This window comes from Podarcis filfolensis, assembly GCF_964270895.1.
Source record: "Podarcis filfolensis genome assembly, chromosome: 13".
Taxonomy (NCBI): Eukaryota; Metazoa; Chordata; class Lepidosauria; order Squamata; family Lacertidae; genus Podarcis; species Podarcis filfolensis.
In genome coordinates this window covers 41,123,513-41,136,041 of record NC_139615.1, presented here as the reverse complement: position 1 = coordinate 41,136,041, position 12,529 = coordinate 41,123,513, and the positions used below count along the sequence as shown (strand labels likewise).

Genomic DNA, 12,529 nt, shown 5'->3' with positions numbered 1-12,529 from the left:
AGAAGCCAGAACAGCAAGAGGGATTGCTGCTTTCACTGCGCAGCGATCCCTCTTGCTGTTCTGGCTTCTGAGATTCAGAATTTTTTTTTCTTGTTTTCCTCCTCCAAAAACTAGGTGCGTCTTGTGGTCTGGTGCATCTTATAGAGCGAAAAATATGGTATTCTGAATTAAGCAGCCTTTGAGCCTCCTAGGAGTGCAACCACAGCAGACATCAAATGTCTTCTACCCATTTCCAACACCAGCCACTGGAGGAACCCATGTCAATAAATCTGCAGAGCTGATTGGAAGGCAAAGAAGATTAAAGCTTTAAACACACTTTGCATTTAAAGCACCCAACACAAGAATCCTGGAAACTGTATTTTGCTGCCTTTCTCCCCAAAATTATTCTAAAAAGGGGAGATGCCAAGGTCTGGAGATTGGAACCCAGGATCAGATGCAGGCAGAGCATGAATGATTTTTCACTGTGGTATTCAAAGTTCTTCTAACTATATGTAAAAGTCGCTGGCAAACCACTGAAATTGAGAGATAATGCTCGGTTGATTTCAGCATTTTTTAAATTTAGAACTTCCACAATCCAGCTGGGTTTTGAGCTTGTTTGCAAACTGGCAACAGATTGCAACAGATAACATTTTGCATCCCCCATAGCTGATGAAAAACATTAAAGGATTGCCATTCCTTCTAGGAATGAGATGACGCTTGTTTTAACAAATTTGAAAGCTACCACGCATAGGAGAAAAAAACCCTCCGAAAAGGCCCTTATTCAAAGCTTTTGAAATACGTTGGTTAAGCTCAGATGGTTAAGAGCCAAGGCAGTTGATAAATTAAATATTTACTAGATCAATAGGTAAATGGGTTAATAACAACAAATTTTAAAAGTGAATAAATTGAGCCCCTGAAGAGTTTTCCTGGCAGATGCTATTCCACAGATGTGCACCTGAAGGCATAAACACAGCAGCGGACAATGTGGATGCTGACAAAGAGGAGGGTGATGAAGACATAGCTTGTGAAGATGGCCTTGATGGCGTATTGTGTCTCAGGATCATCAATGCTTCTCTTGTGGCGGCTCTCGTACACAACAGCAAGCCTAAAGCCAGCCACCAGTTGTCCCTCTCGCCAGCAGTAGTAGACGCCTCTGTCATCCATCTGGGCAAAGCGTATGTGCAGATGGTTTCCGTGGTCAATGAAGACCCTCATGCTCTTGTTGACCCCGGTAAGGAACCTAGTGAGGTACATCCGGGTTGAGTCTTTGTCCCAAGCCACAGCATGCTCTGGCCTGGCACCAGGGCAGGCTATGATCAGCCCAGTACCAAGGGATTGCTTGTGGAATTGGATAGGGATGTCGGGAACCCAGGGTTTTTCCCCAAGCTTGGAGATGACATCTGAGATGGATGCCTCTCCCATGGAGGACATCTTTTTCCTGCAAGGTGCCATGCAACTTCGGATAACGACCTCGGGCTTCCTATTCGGAACCCCCCGAAACTGCTTTGGGACAGACTTGGAGCCGCAGGAAGCCACCTCTTGTATGGTAGTACGGTATCGCCTGAGTAGATAGGGACTCTGCACATAGCAAAGCCCAACTCTCCGCTGCTCACCTCTGACATCGCAGCGATTGCACTTGGTCCATTCCCAGAAGACGGTAAAGACTACAAAGTGTGTTCTGTTGAAGTCCTTTTGTGGGTGCTGATCCTCATCTGCAAAGGCAACAGCTATGTTTTTGGAAGTCTGCACGTCTACATCGTAGCCGTAGAAGAAATCCCCTTTCTTGGTGCCACAAATGTAGTGCCCTGAATCTTCCACCTGAACACGGAAGACAATGAGGCTGAACATCCTGATGCTGAAGCGCCGGAGCATGTCAACGCCTCTCTTGATGTGGCTCGAGTCCACAACCAAAGTGCCATCAAAGTCTGTCAAGACCTTAGTCCGGTGTCTGCCCATGTTCTTCTGAAAGTACCAAACCACAGATGTGACCTCCTCGGGCTTGCAGTTGCAAGGCAACTCAAAGCTCATGTCGGCCAAGTAAGCAGCGTTTTCAAACATCAGAAAAGCTGGGCAAGGGGTCTTCTTGAACACGTCCTCCTTCTCTATAATGGCAAAGGCATGGAGAACATCAGCAGTGCCAAGGACTATCGCAATTCCAGCCAACCCCGTTGAAGCCATTTGATGGTGGTACACTTTGGTCAACAGCTTCCGCATTGGTTGATTACAAGTTCTGTAGTTCAACTCTGCTTCACTGCTCTTTTAAGTAGGCAAACTAGGTAGGATACTAAACAGTGTGTGGAGGAACGAAGACTCCAGAACCGTTTCCATTTTTGCTCACACAAGTTCTAGAATGCAGTCTCAGCTCCAGAGTGGTCAGCATGAACAACTAGCTGTTACCCCATTGTGTGCGTGCGTGTATGAAGCTGACTTATACTGGCTTTTAGTATTGTCTGTTCAGATTGCCAGCAGCCCTCCAACATGTCAGACAGGGTATTTCTCAACCCAGCAACATGATATGCTTTTAACTGGATATACCAGAGATTAAACTTGAGACAGGCAAACCAAGCACTGGAGGACCAAGCCATTGCTCCTCCCCAATTATATACAAACACCCACACTACTTAATACGACCAAGTTTATATTAAGCCTGGATGGACAGCGGTATCTTCAGGTTATTGTTACCCATGAATGAGAGCCTTAGCATGGCCAACTCGTTCTGGGGCTAAGCCCTGCTGAGTCCTAACTAGAGCAGAAGTCCAGTTACAGATAGGTAGCCGTGTTGGTCTGCCATAGTCAAAACAAAAAAAAAAAAATTTCTTCCAGTAGCACCTTAAAGACCAACTAAGTTAGTTCTTGGTATGAGCTTTCGTGTGCATGCACACTTCTTCAGATACACTGAAACAGAAGTTGCCAGATCCTCATCTGCCAATCACCCATTCCCACCACCCTTCTGAGTAATACCCCTCCCCACCTTCTCACTATATAGAAGGATCTGGCAACTTCTGTTTCAGTGTATCTGAAGAAGTGTGCATGCACACGAAAGCTCATACCAAGAACTAACTTAGTTGGTCTTTAAGGTGCTACTGGAAGAAAATTTTTTTTTGTTTTTGTTTTGACTAGAGCAGAAGTCAATAGCACAAGTGCCATGAGAATTAGGAGATAAACCACAGCAAAAATTGATCCATTAACAAATATTATTTATTGACAATGCACTATCTGCCTTGTTGGAGAAGGCAGAGCTCATCTAAAAACTCAGTAAAGGGGTCCATCCACCAAATATATATTCTATACAAGTTGTACTGAGATTAACTGGAGATGTGCAAGAATTCATGTGTGCTCTTGATGATCTCCCACTCATCTTAATGGGGATTGATAGAAGATGTTCTTAGTGGACGTTCCTTTCCTCTGTATCTTCTCCATTATTTTCCTATGTGGTGTGGCTTGTGACACAAGCTCTAGCTTCCTTTAGGTGACTTTGTAAAGGTGCATCAGTTCCATCAATTTTATTTTAGTTGGTCCATCTGCTTGGCAATGGATTTGGGTACCAGGCACACCTTCCCCCTCTGTGGCATGTGAAAAGTCAGGAGGATTGCTAGGGTCAGTCCCCATCCTTTGCAGTTTCTCAAACAACTGTCGACAGTTTTTCTTCTCTTGCTCACTCATGAGTTCCACATTCAATCCAAAGCGTTTGGTTCCTGAAAAACTCTCCAAAATCTCCAAGACAGAGTCCCGGTCTTTGAGACAGGTATTTTCATTGAACACTGCTAGGAATTCGCCTAGGAAACCAAAAGCAAGGTCTGTTTGGAAGATTTGGCCCAGGTTTTGGGATCCAAGTTGGAGCAGGAGCTGGTAGCGTTCTTGGCTGTTTTTCATGCATCTGCGCCAATCTCTGTAGAATTCTGCAGACGTCTTGGGCAGCTGTTCCAACTCCTGGAGGAGGAGAACAATGTCACAGATCCCAACACAAGTGGATCCTGGCCCACTCTCCACCCCACTGGAGAAAGACCTTAACTGACCTTAATGGTGATATTAGTTTATTTTGGTAAGGAAAATTGTTCCTATATGTTTAGTTCTCAATATCCCTTTCTACTTTTATTTTATCAGGGATTTGCTGTTATGCTTTGTTATGTCACAAATAAATAAACGTAGATAATAAAATAAGAAGTATTGCTCAAAAGGAACCAAGGCTCTCCAAACTCCTGGAAAGGAGCAATCTTACCTGAGACAGCTGTACCTCACTCTCTTGTTTCAAGTTTGCTTTAACTGCATGGGAGTTCCACAACACATTTCTCTTCTTCCCCACCTTGTCCTTTTTCTCCAGAGGCCTTAAATGTGATGCTAAAACAATATCCCTGCAAGCAGGAGAGAAAGGGGCATTACAGTAGTACCTCGGGTTACATACGCTTCAGGTTACATATGCTTCAGGTTACACACTCCGCTAACCCAGAAATAGTGCTTCAGGTTAAGAACTTTGCTTCAGGATAAGAACAGAAATCGGGCTCCGGCAGCGTGGCGGCAGCAGGTGGCCCCATTAGCTAAAGTGGTGCTTCAGGTTAAGAACAGTTTCAGGTTAAGAACGGACCTCCGGAACGACTTAACCCGAGGTACCACTGTATTGCAATTTGGAGGGAAATTCAGCAGCTGTAGCTCAGCTAGCATAATGTTGCAAGGATGAGAAGACATGTATCTGCTGAAATTTCCTCTACATACGTAATTGTTAAAAGTACAGGAACATTATTATTGCATTTACCCTACCTATGCACTGTATGGCCCTGGACATCTGAAACTTTGAGTGGCCACTGGCTGCTACTGATATAACAATATTTGCTGCCTGTAGCTTACTGTGGTGCACACTGCAACATGGAAACAGGTCATAGGATAAGGCTCCATCACTGCCCCATTTTATCTTTGGGGTGTTTTCAGAGATCTTTTAAAAATGCAATCAGTCTTCTTTATCTCAGACATCCAGAAGTCAAGAGTGAAGTTGGGAGAACTGGTTGTATTTCTTTGATAAGACACATATAAGTAATGAATGCACATGACTTTTGCAGTATGCATAATCTGCAGCTGCCTGCCACGTGACTACATGTTCATTGGGTTAAATTCACAAGCAGTTGACCTCATGGATAAACAGATAGCTGCAGTGCTTTTTTCTGGGGGGACGCATTCACAAAATGTTTAGGGGTATGCGTATACCCCTAAACATTTTGTGAATCTTCGTACTTTTGTCCATTTACTGTATTTATTTCTCCCAATTTGAGCTATAAAATGGTGATTTTCTTGAGTAAAAATGAGAGCACCCTTAAACATATTTTTTTTTGAAAAAAAAGCACTGGACAGCTGTACTGCCTCTTGCATCACATCAACTAAAGGGACCAATGGAATTCGAGAAACCTGAATTCTTCATAAGTCGCCACTTTCTGGTGCACTGCTCGGAACTTGGCTTCATTCTCTCTCTGGTACTTTTCATCAGCAGCAATAGCTTCTTCCAACTCTTTCTCCAAAGCACCGAAGTCGATCACACCCTCCATCTCAGGTTATCTAGAAACAACAGGACATTTAAAAAACAAACAACTCTTATCCCGAAGAACTCTAGAAACACATCTCGTGGGAATCAAAGCATTGGGGGGCACCCAAGTGCAGAGAAATTAAGCTATGCTACTAAATGCTAATCCGCGAATATCGCTATGCAGTTCCCACCATAGCTGTCAACCTTCCCTTTTTTTGCGGGAAATTCCCTTATTCCAGCGCCATTTCCCGCTGCTTCCCGCTGCTATCCCGGATTGTTAGATATCCCGTAGACTGTCCGGGACAGGTGAGGCTGTCGATCCCTTATTTTCGAGGCTGCTGATCCCTTATTTTCAAATCTGAAAGTTGACAGCTATGCTTCCCACTTCCCAAGCGGCCAAAGGTTCCAGGAGTGGAGATGCACCAAGGGGTTTTTGCTTTCTTCGGAGAGCGAGAACAAAACATTTACAGTAGCTTTGCAATATTTGCTTGATTTTTACAGCAAAGAGCACTGCAGAAGCATATCAATATGGCAAAGCATCGGGTTCTCAGAGGAAGCCCCTGCGCCCTGAGGTGCAGGGAATTTCCCGTGTCCCCTTTAGCTCGGGGTGGGGTGGTATCTCATCCCTCAATTCTGATGCGTCATTCCAAGGACTGGTCGGGTCTACGTGGAAAAACGACCCTGGGTACCACTCCCAGATAATGAGGAACTGAGGTTATTTATTACACCGGTTTAGGGCTCTGCGGAAGTCGTCTCCAAATCCACCCCCGCTTTCCCCGTTCCCCACCCCGCACCGGCTAGGCATCAGGTTTCCATAGCAACGAGGCCTAGGTTTGGTTTCCATAACAACCAGACCACGCCGGGACGCGAAGGACCCTCCGAAGAAAGGAGTTGTCTTCGCTAGTCGCCTGATTATAATCTTCATTCTCTGCCCTCCCACGTCTATATAAGAATCAGAAGAATGCCTTTACGTGCCTCCCCGAACACTGGTATTTTATTTTATTTTATTTAAATGAAGGGGGAAAGCGACGAATCGGCCAGGCAATAGGATAGGCAGCCTCTTTCGGAGGAAGCGGCGGAGGGCCTTTCCACGGCAGCGTCGCAGCGGCGCGCGACGGAAAAAGAAGAACGTCGCGAGCAACGCGCGCTTCTTCTCTCGGCGAGGGCTCCGTTCTGTGCTGAGAAAGGCGCCGCCGAGGAGGAAGGGAAGGCAGATAAGGTCGCGTAATATTCGGCATGCGTGTGATATAGGCGTTTCTCAGCCGCACCGTGTTTTGTTCCCCAGGCCCCTAAGGACTAGAAACTTGATTTTTAGTAGTAGAAGAAGAAGAAGAGGCGACAACTTCGGCTGTGGTCTTAAACGCCTTTCCTTAAGCGGGGTGGGGGAGGCCGAAGTCCCACTGAGGCTAGGGGTCTATTATGAAGCCTGATAGGCTAAGAAGGGGCACTTGAGTAAACTAGAAGGTACAAATGAACTGGAAATAAGGGCCAGGCGCTACTGTGATGGACAGCTGTGGAAGTTTCTACAGGCGAGGTTCACAATAAAAATAAGCAAATAAGCTAAAAACACAATAAGCAGGAAAACACACTCACACTCCTACACTCCTTATATCTATACTGAATAGCTAGCAAAATTCAGCAATACAAAACAAAACCAAACAAAACACACACACACACACACACTTTCAGGATAAAAACTGACCTTGCTATACTTGTTTCAAAGGCTTTTCTTCTTTCCAGGGTCCGGCAACATGGATACAGATCTCTATGATGAATTTGGGAATTATATTGGCCCAGAGCTTGATTCTGACGACGATGACGACGAGATGGGTCGGGATTCAAAGGATCTAGATGAGGTATGGGGATTATGCTTCCTCTAAATGTTAACTATACTAAAGGCCACCCGATGGTTTTAGTTAAGGCTGTTGGATGATTGAATATTTGGGTTATTCATTTGGTTAAGTAGTTAATTTAACTTTTTAGGATCATAAAAAAGGTGTCACGCTCATTCAAGGAAACTAGCCATGTTACATGGTCGCTTCAAAGGCAACTGGGTGTCCCATGACACTTTGAAGTCCAACAAATAAATTGCACATGCAGGTCCCATTTTACAAATGCTTGCTGTACAAAAAAGCACTTACGCCAACACAAGGGATTGGTACCCAAACCTGCCTATATGCACCACAGATTTTGTGGTCAGGAACACGTTAGAAATTTCCCCATAGAAATCAATAGAAATCATTAATTCTTTATGTGAACATTCACCTAACAATTTCCAGAGTATGCATTGTGTTCATGACGCAGGACCTGAGTGTATGAACTTTTACAAGCTTGATGTTGCCATCATCAAGTGATGAACATGAACATGGCAGCCAACCCCAAGTTCCATAATTGGGACTGCACTGGATGGAAATTGCTAGAGACCAGCTGAAGGCCCTTCATTCTGTTTTCAGCTCGATGAGGACGACGACGATGATGACATTGGAGACCACGATGATGACCACCCTGGGATGGATGTGGTGCTGCATGAGGATAAGAAATACTATCCAACGGCTGAGGAGGTTTACGGTCCAGAGGTGGAGACCATTGTGCAAGAGGAAGACACACAGCCTTTGACAGGTGAGAAATTATAGAACCAGCTTGTCAGGGAGAAGGCAGGAGTCTTCTGCATAGCATACTGGATCAGCAGTCATTCAGTTGAGCACCTATCTGCAATCTGAAATGGGAAAGCCAAGAAACAATTTTATTTCCATTGGATTGCTCCATCTGTACTGTTTGCACCCAATGACAGGAGGTAACTTTCCAAGATCTTTCCAAGCCTTAACAGAGACTTCAGTCACAGATATCAGGAACTGAACCTGGGATCAGGGACACGCAAAAAGTTTGTGTTTTGCTCCTTTTTTCTACTTGGCTGAGTGTTGAGGTAGGGCTTTTCTGCTTTTCTCTTTAAAGGGATATTATTTCTTGTGTTTGTTTTCAGAGCCTATTATTAAACCCGTGAAGACCAAGAAATTCTCCCTCATGGAGCAAACATTGCCAGTCACAGTGTATGAGATGGAGTGAGTATAGCTTGTTTGTTCTCTTTTTCTCTCTTTCCCTGTGCAACTCCCTTCTGTTGGTACTTCTAGCTCTCTCACATCTACAGACAAGCAGAGGAGGAGTTAGTAATCATGTTATTCCTCTAAATTTATTCCCAATTCTATTTTGTGGCCTTGGGGCATATTAAAGGTAAAGGGACCCCTGACCATTAGGTCCAGTCGTGGCCGACTCTGGGGTTGTGGTGCTCATTCGCTTTACTGGCCGAGGGAGCCGGCGTACAGCTTCCGGGTCATGTGGCCAGCATGACTAAGCCGCATCTGGCGATACCACAGCAGCGCACGGAAATGCCGTTTACCTTCCCGCCGGAGCGGTACCTATTTATCTACTTGCACTTTTGGTGTGCTTTCGAACTGCTAGGTTGGCAGGAACAGGGACGAAGCGACAGTTAATTCTCCTTACAGTCCAAATAATACAAAGTCTTAACCAGATGTGTTTACTTATTTCTCCACACACCCACTTACAGAATTACCCCTCCATCACATATAAACTCCTTCCAATTACCAGTTCACGGGTTGGGAACCTGAGGCCCTCCAGATGCCATTGAACTACAACTCCCATCGTCTATGACCATTGGTGGCAGGGGCTCATGAGAGTTGAAGTCCAACAGCATCTGGAGGGCCATAGGTTCCCTGCCCCTTTATCTTAATGCTTCTAAAATTCAGGATAAACACCATGTGGTCCTGTTTGTTCCCCCTCCCCTTTCCAGTGATGTGGAAGAAGGGTTTGGAAAGGCAGAGCTGTGGATTAAGCTTGAGAGGTGAAGGCAACTAAGAGTACTTTAAAAAGATAGTGACTGAACTATCAACTAAAAATCAAAGTAGACTATGAAAAGCTTTTTCAGTATATCAGAAGATACTGGTGATTTTGGTTTCTGTGGCAGGGAGGGGGTTGTAAGTCAGATAAAGAGAATTATTTTACGTTACTTGGCAGCGTGTATAACTGAAAGCTTCCCTGTTCCTTTGGTCTTCTCTAGTTTCCTAGCAGACTTGATGGACAACTCAGAGCTGATTCGGAATGTTACACTTTGTGGGCACCTGCATCATGGCAAGGTTAGCATCAATTAATATATTTAAGGCAGCTCAGGAGTAGCTGTGGTCCATTCTGTAGATGTGGCAGAATTCTGATGTACTCACTCAGTACATGTGTGCTTCTTGTTTTTGAATAAACTGGATTCAGTGTATGGTTCTCAAGGTTAAATGTTTTAGAGTTCGTTGACGCCCTTCCAAGACTTTGGGCCTCACAGAGTTAGTTCTGTCTACAAGAGCAACTCCTAACACACATACTTCTCACACTTGAGCTGCAGTTATGCCGGAATGGTGTCATCATTTTAGCTTGCTTACTGATTTTTTGAAGCCGGGGCAGTCAATTTAGATAAACTATTAGGGAGAGTCTGCAAGTGTTGCTGGCTTCTCAGTTGCAAGGTCTCTATCCTGTCTTCTTTTGTTCACATTTTTATAAAACGGGATGGGGTTGGTGCTAGAATTTATTAATGTTTTTACTGGATATGGAATAACGGTTGTTGATATAATTGTGAGGAAATTGCAAAAGTGCATTGATTGTAGTTCTGAAATTGGGAGTGAGAGTTCAGATTGGGAGTGGGAGAGAGGCAGAGATGCAACATCCTTATGCTTCCTGGACTGGTCACATTTAGCTAGCTAATTCATGCCTTGCCAATTCATTTCTTTTTGTTTCTCTGGCTCCTTCCAGACTTGCTTTGTGGATTGCCTGGTTGAACAGACTCATCCTGAGATCAGAAAGCGTTATGACCAGGATGTAAGTTACCTTTATACTTTGTTTTTAATCCTTTAAGAGGTAGGTTTACGGTACTGTTGTCTAAAGATTTAGATGCATATGGGCTAACTGTCAGTTAAAGAGATCTTAGTCGATTCATCATGGGGTTTGTTTGATTAATAAATCAATTAAGTGTGCATCAATTTGTATACAGTGGTACCTCTGGTTACAAACTTAATTCATTCCGGAGGTCCATTCTTAACCTGAAACCATTCTTAACCTGAGGTACCACTTCAGCTAATGGGGCCTCCCGCTGCTGCTGCGCCACCAGCACATGATTTCTGTTCTCATCCTGGGGCAAAGTTCTTAACCCGAGGTACTACCAAGTTAGTGGAGTCTGTAACCCGAAGTGTTTGTAACCCGAGGTGCTACTGTACGTATATGTAAAAACAGTAGTTTTGAAGCAGATTAAAGATGATGTGTCTTATAAACTTATCAAAGGATGGAGTTTGTTTATACATTTCTAGAACTCAAAACACCAGGAAAATTATCAGCCATATGCTTTGATTAAATTAAGTTGAAGTGATTTGAAGTCTTCATTTTTCTTTCTTCATCCATTATTGATTGCTTTACTGATTGTTTATTTATTGTATGCCTTTGTTGTTTTGTTTAGAATCCTAAACATATTACTTTAGTGTGTGTGTGTGTGTGTGTATGTGTGTGTGCGTGTACACACACAAACACACACACAGAGCGCTTTTTCTGGGGGGATGCAGGGGTACTTATACCCCTAAACATTTTGTGAATCCAAGTTTGGCCTCATTGAGGGGCAGTATTTCAATATGAGTAGGAAAATGAGAGTAGCCCTAAACATTTTTTTTAGGAAAAAGCACTGTGTGTGTGTGTGTGTGTGTGTGTGTGTGTGTGGAGAGAGGAGAAAAAAAAGAAAAAGATGGCGTGCAAGAACATACTCCACCTTAAATGATCTGGCTGTTGAGTAAATTTTTTTATTGTTCCTTTCAGCTTTGCTATACAGATATACTCTTCACTGAGCAAGAGGTAAGTCTATCTGCTGCACAGACTTCTCAGCCATTATGAAAGTGCAATGTGGAGGGAGATACAGTACAAGGTGTTGCAGAGAGGTCTGAAATGCATGCACCATGTGTGCTGGATCTCTTGTTGTATTGCTAGTGTCTCACAGGAAAAATCTTGAGCTTGTATCCAGCTATGTTCTGCTCAGTGTACATCTTATTATTGAAATTATTACACCAAAGCTAGCATTGCCCTTAATTTCAGTGGGTGTATTCCAACTAAGACTAATGCCAGGTGCAATCCTTTGTCTCTGCTTGAGTTTCTCATAATGTCAAATTCCATACCAGGTAACCATTTCCCGTAGTTACATGTCAGTATTGTAGTCTGAGGAATGCATACTGTTCTTGGTCATGTCACTGTCCTTTGCCCTCTACGCTGTGCCCTCTAATGTCATGGTCCACATTTTCAGCCCAAACTCTCAACTTTCACCCCTCTCCCATCTTGACCTTGGTTTCTTTTCAGAGAGGAGTTGGGATCAAGAGTACGCCAGTGACCATTGTTCTCCCAGACACAAAGGGCAAATCATTTCTCTTCAACATCATGGACACACCAGGTGAGTTTGGGTGTCTGGGAGACTCACCCCATAACATAAAAACTGGCAGGAAACACAGGGTAAGGTGTTTTTAAAAAGACTGTTTTCAAAAACAGGCTAACAATGATATAGAGAAATTTATATTATGAAGAAGGTGCAATAATCTCAGCCGATGCTTTTCGACCACACACATCTTTTTTGTCTTTTGCACAGCCTGAAGTGCTTAGTGAGGAATAAATTGCCATTTGCAAGCCAGGTCCTTATGTGAATAGCCTCATGGTTGCACTGGAAATGGAGAATTTAAGCATACTTCATTGTGAGCTGAATTGTGGCCAACCCTTAAAACCACCCTCCCAAATTTGACTGGCTTGGGCAGCTGTGTGGTTTTGGGGGTTTGGGTTTTTTGCACCATTCCTTGTAATCTTAGCTTGCTTTCATTCCAGTTGAGGTTTCCATTATAGCAGCACTTACCCCCACTTACTAAATTTAATAGAACTGACTTCTGAGTACAGTAGACGGGCATGGTTAGGATTCTGCTGGAAGTATGTCAGCTCATATTGAATGCAGGATCTGTACATCAAGGAAGT

The 12,529-nt window shown here is 43.9% G+C and overlaps 3 protein-coding genes across 4 annotated transcripts in view; 1 reads left to right on the top strand and 2 right to left on the bottom strand.

Annotated features, from left to right (window-relative positions):
- Positions 1-813: 813 nt before the first annotated feature.
- FAM187A (family with sequence similarity 187 member A) lies at positions 814-2,724 on the bottom strand. Its single transcript, XM_083583304.1, has one exon. The coding sequence runs from the start codon at positions 2,191-2,193 to the stop codon at positions 916-918; it is 1,278 nt and encodes a 425-aa protein (XP_083439430.1). The 5' UTR covers positions 2,194-2,724; the 3' UTR covers positions 814-915.
- Positions 2,725-3,159: 435 nt separating this feature from the next.
- DNAAF19 (dynein axonemal assembly factor 19) lies at positions 3,160-6,340 on the bottom strand. Of its 2 annotated transcripts, none has more exons than XM_083583570.1 (4): positions 6,283-6,340; positions 5,374-5,520; positions 4,199-4,331; positions 3,160-3,909 (listed from the first exon to the last, which is right to left on the bottom strand). In XM_083583570.1, exons 2-4 carry the CDS (start codon positions 5,508-5,510, stop codon positions 3,445-3,447), a joined length of 735 nt encoding a protein of 244 aa, XP_083439696.1. In that variant the 5' UTR covers positions 5,511-5,520; positions 6,283-6,340; the 3' UTR covers positions 3,160-3,444. The 2 variants fall into 2 exon arrangements, with proteins under 2 accessions (XP_083439696.1, XP_083439695.1); XM_083583569.1 differs by having other exon boundaries at positions 6,215-6,330.
- Positions 6,341-6,566: 226 nt separating this feature from the next.
- The window catches only part of EFTUD2 (elongation factor Tu GTP binding domain containing 2), a 28,655-nt gene continuing 22,692 nt past the window's right edge, over positions 6,567-12,529 (top strand). The window contains exons 1-8 of the mRNA XM_083582621.1: positions 6,567-6,707; positions 7,229-7,344; positions 7,942-8,107; positions 8,469-8,547; positions 9,561-9,636; positions 10,295-10,360; positions 11,342-11,377; positions 11,873-11,963. Of these exons, the coding sequence (XP_083438747.1) occupies positions 7,240-7,344; positions 7,942-8,107; positions 8,469-8,547; positions 9,561-9,636; positions 10,295-10,360; positions 11,342-11,377; positions 11,873-11,963 (619 nt within the window). The 5' untranslated portion in view covers positions 6,567-6,707; positions 7,229-7,239. The remainder of the gene's footprint in view (positions 6,708-7,228; positions 7,345-7,941; positions 8,108-8,468; positions 8,548-9,560; positions 9,637-10,294; positions 10,361-11,341; positions 11,378-11,872; positions 11,964-12,529) is intronic.

Coding starts and splice junctions, on each gene's coding strand:
- FAM187A (XM_083583304.1), bottom strand. CDS start 2,193: ATGCGGAAGCTGTTGACCAAAGTGTACCACCATCAAATGGCTTCAACG.
- DNAAF19 (XM_083583570.1), bottom strand. CDS start 5,510: ATGGAGGGTGTGATCGACTTCGGTGCTTTGGAGAAAGAGTTGGAAGAA. Junction 4,332..5,373: donor GCGACTTATGAAGAATTCAG/GTTTCTCGAATT, acceptor TCCTGCTTGCAG/GGATATTGTTTTAGCATCAC. Junction 3,910..4,198: donor GTGAGGTACAGCTGTCTCAG/GTAAGATTGCTC, acceptor CTCCTCCTCCAG/GAGTTGGAACAGCTGCCCAA.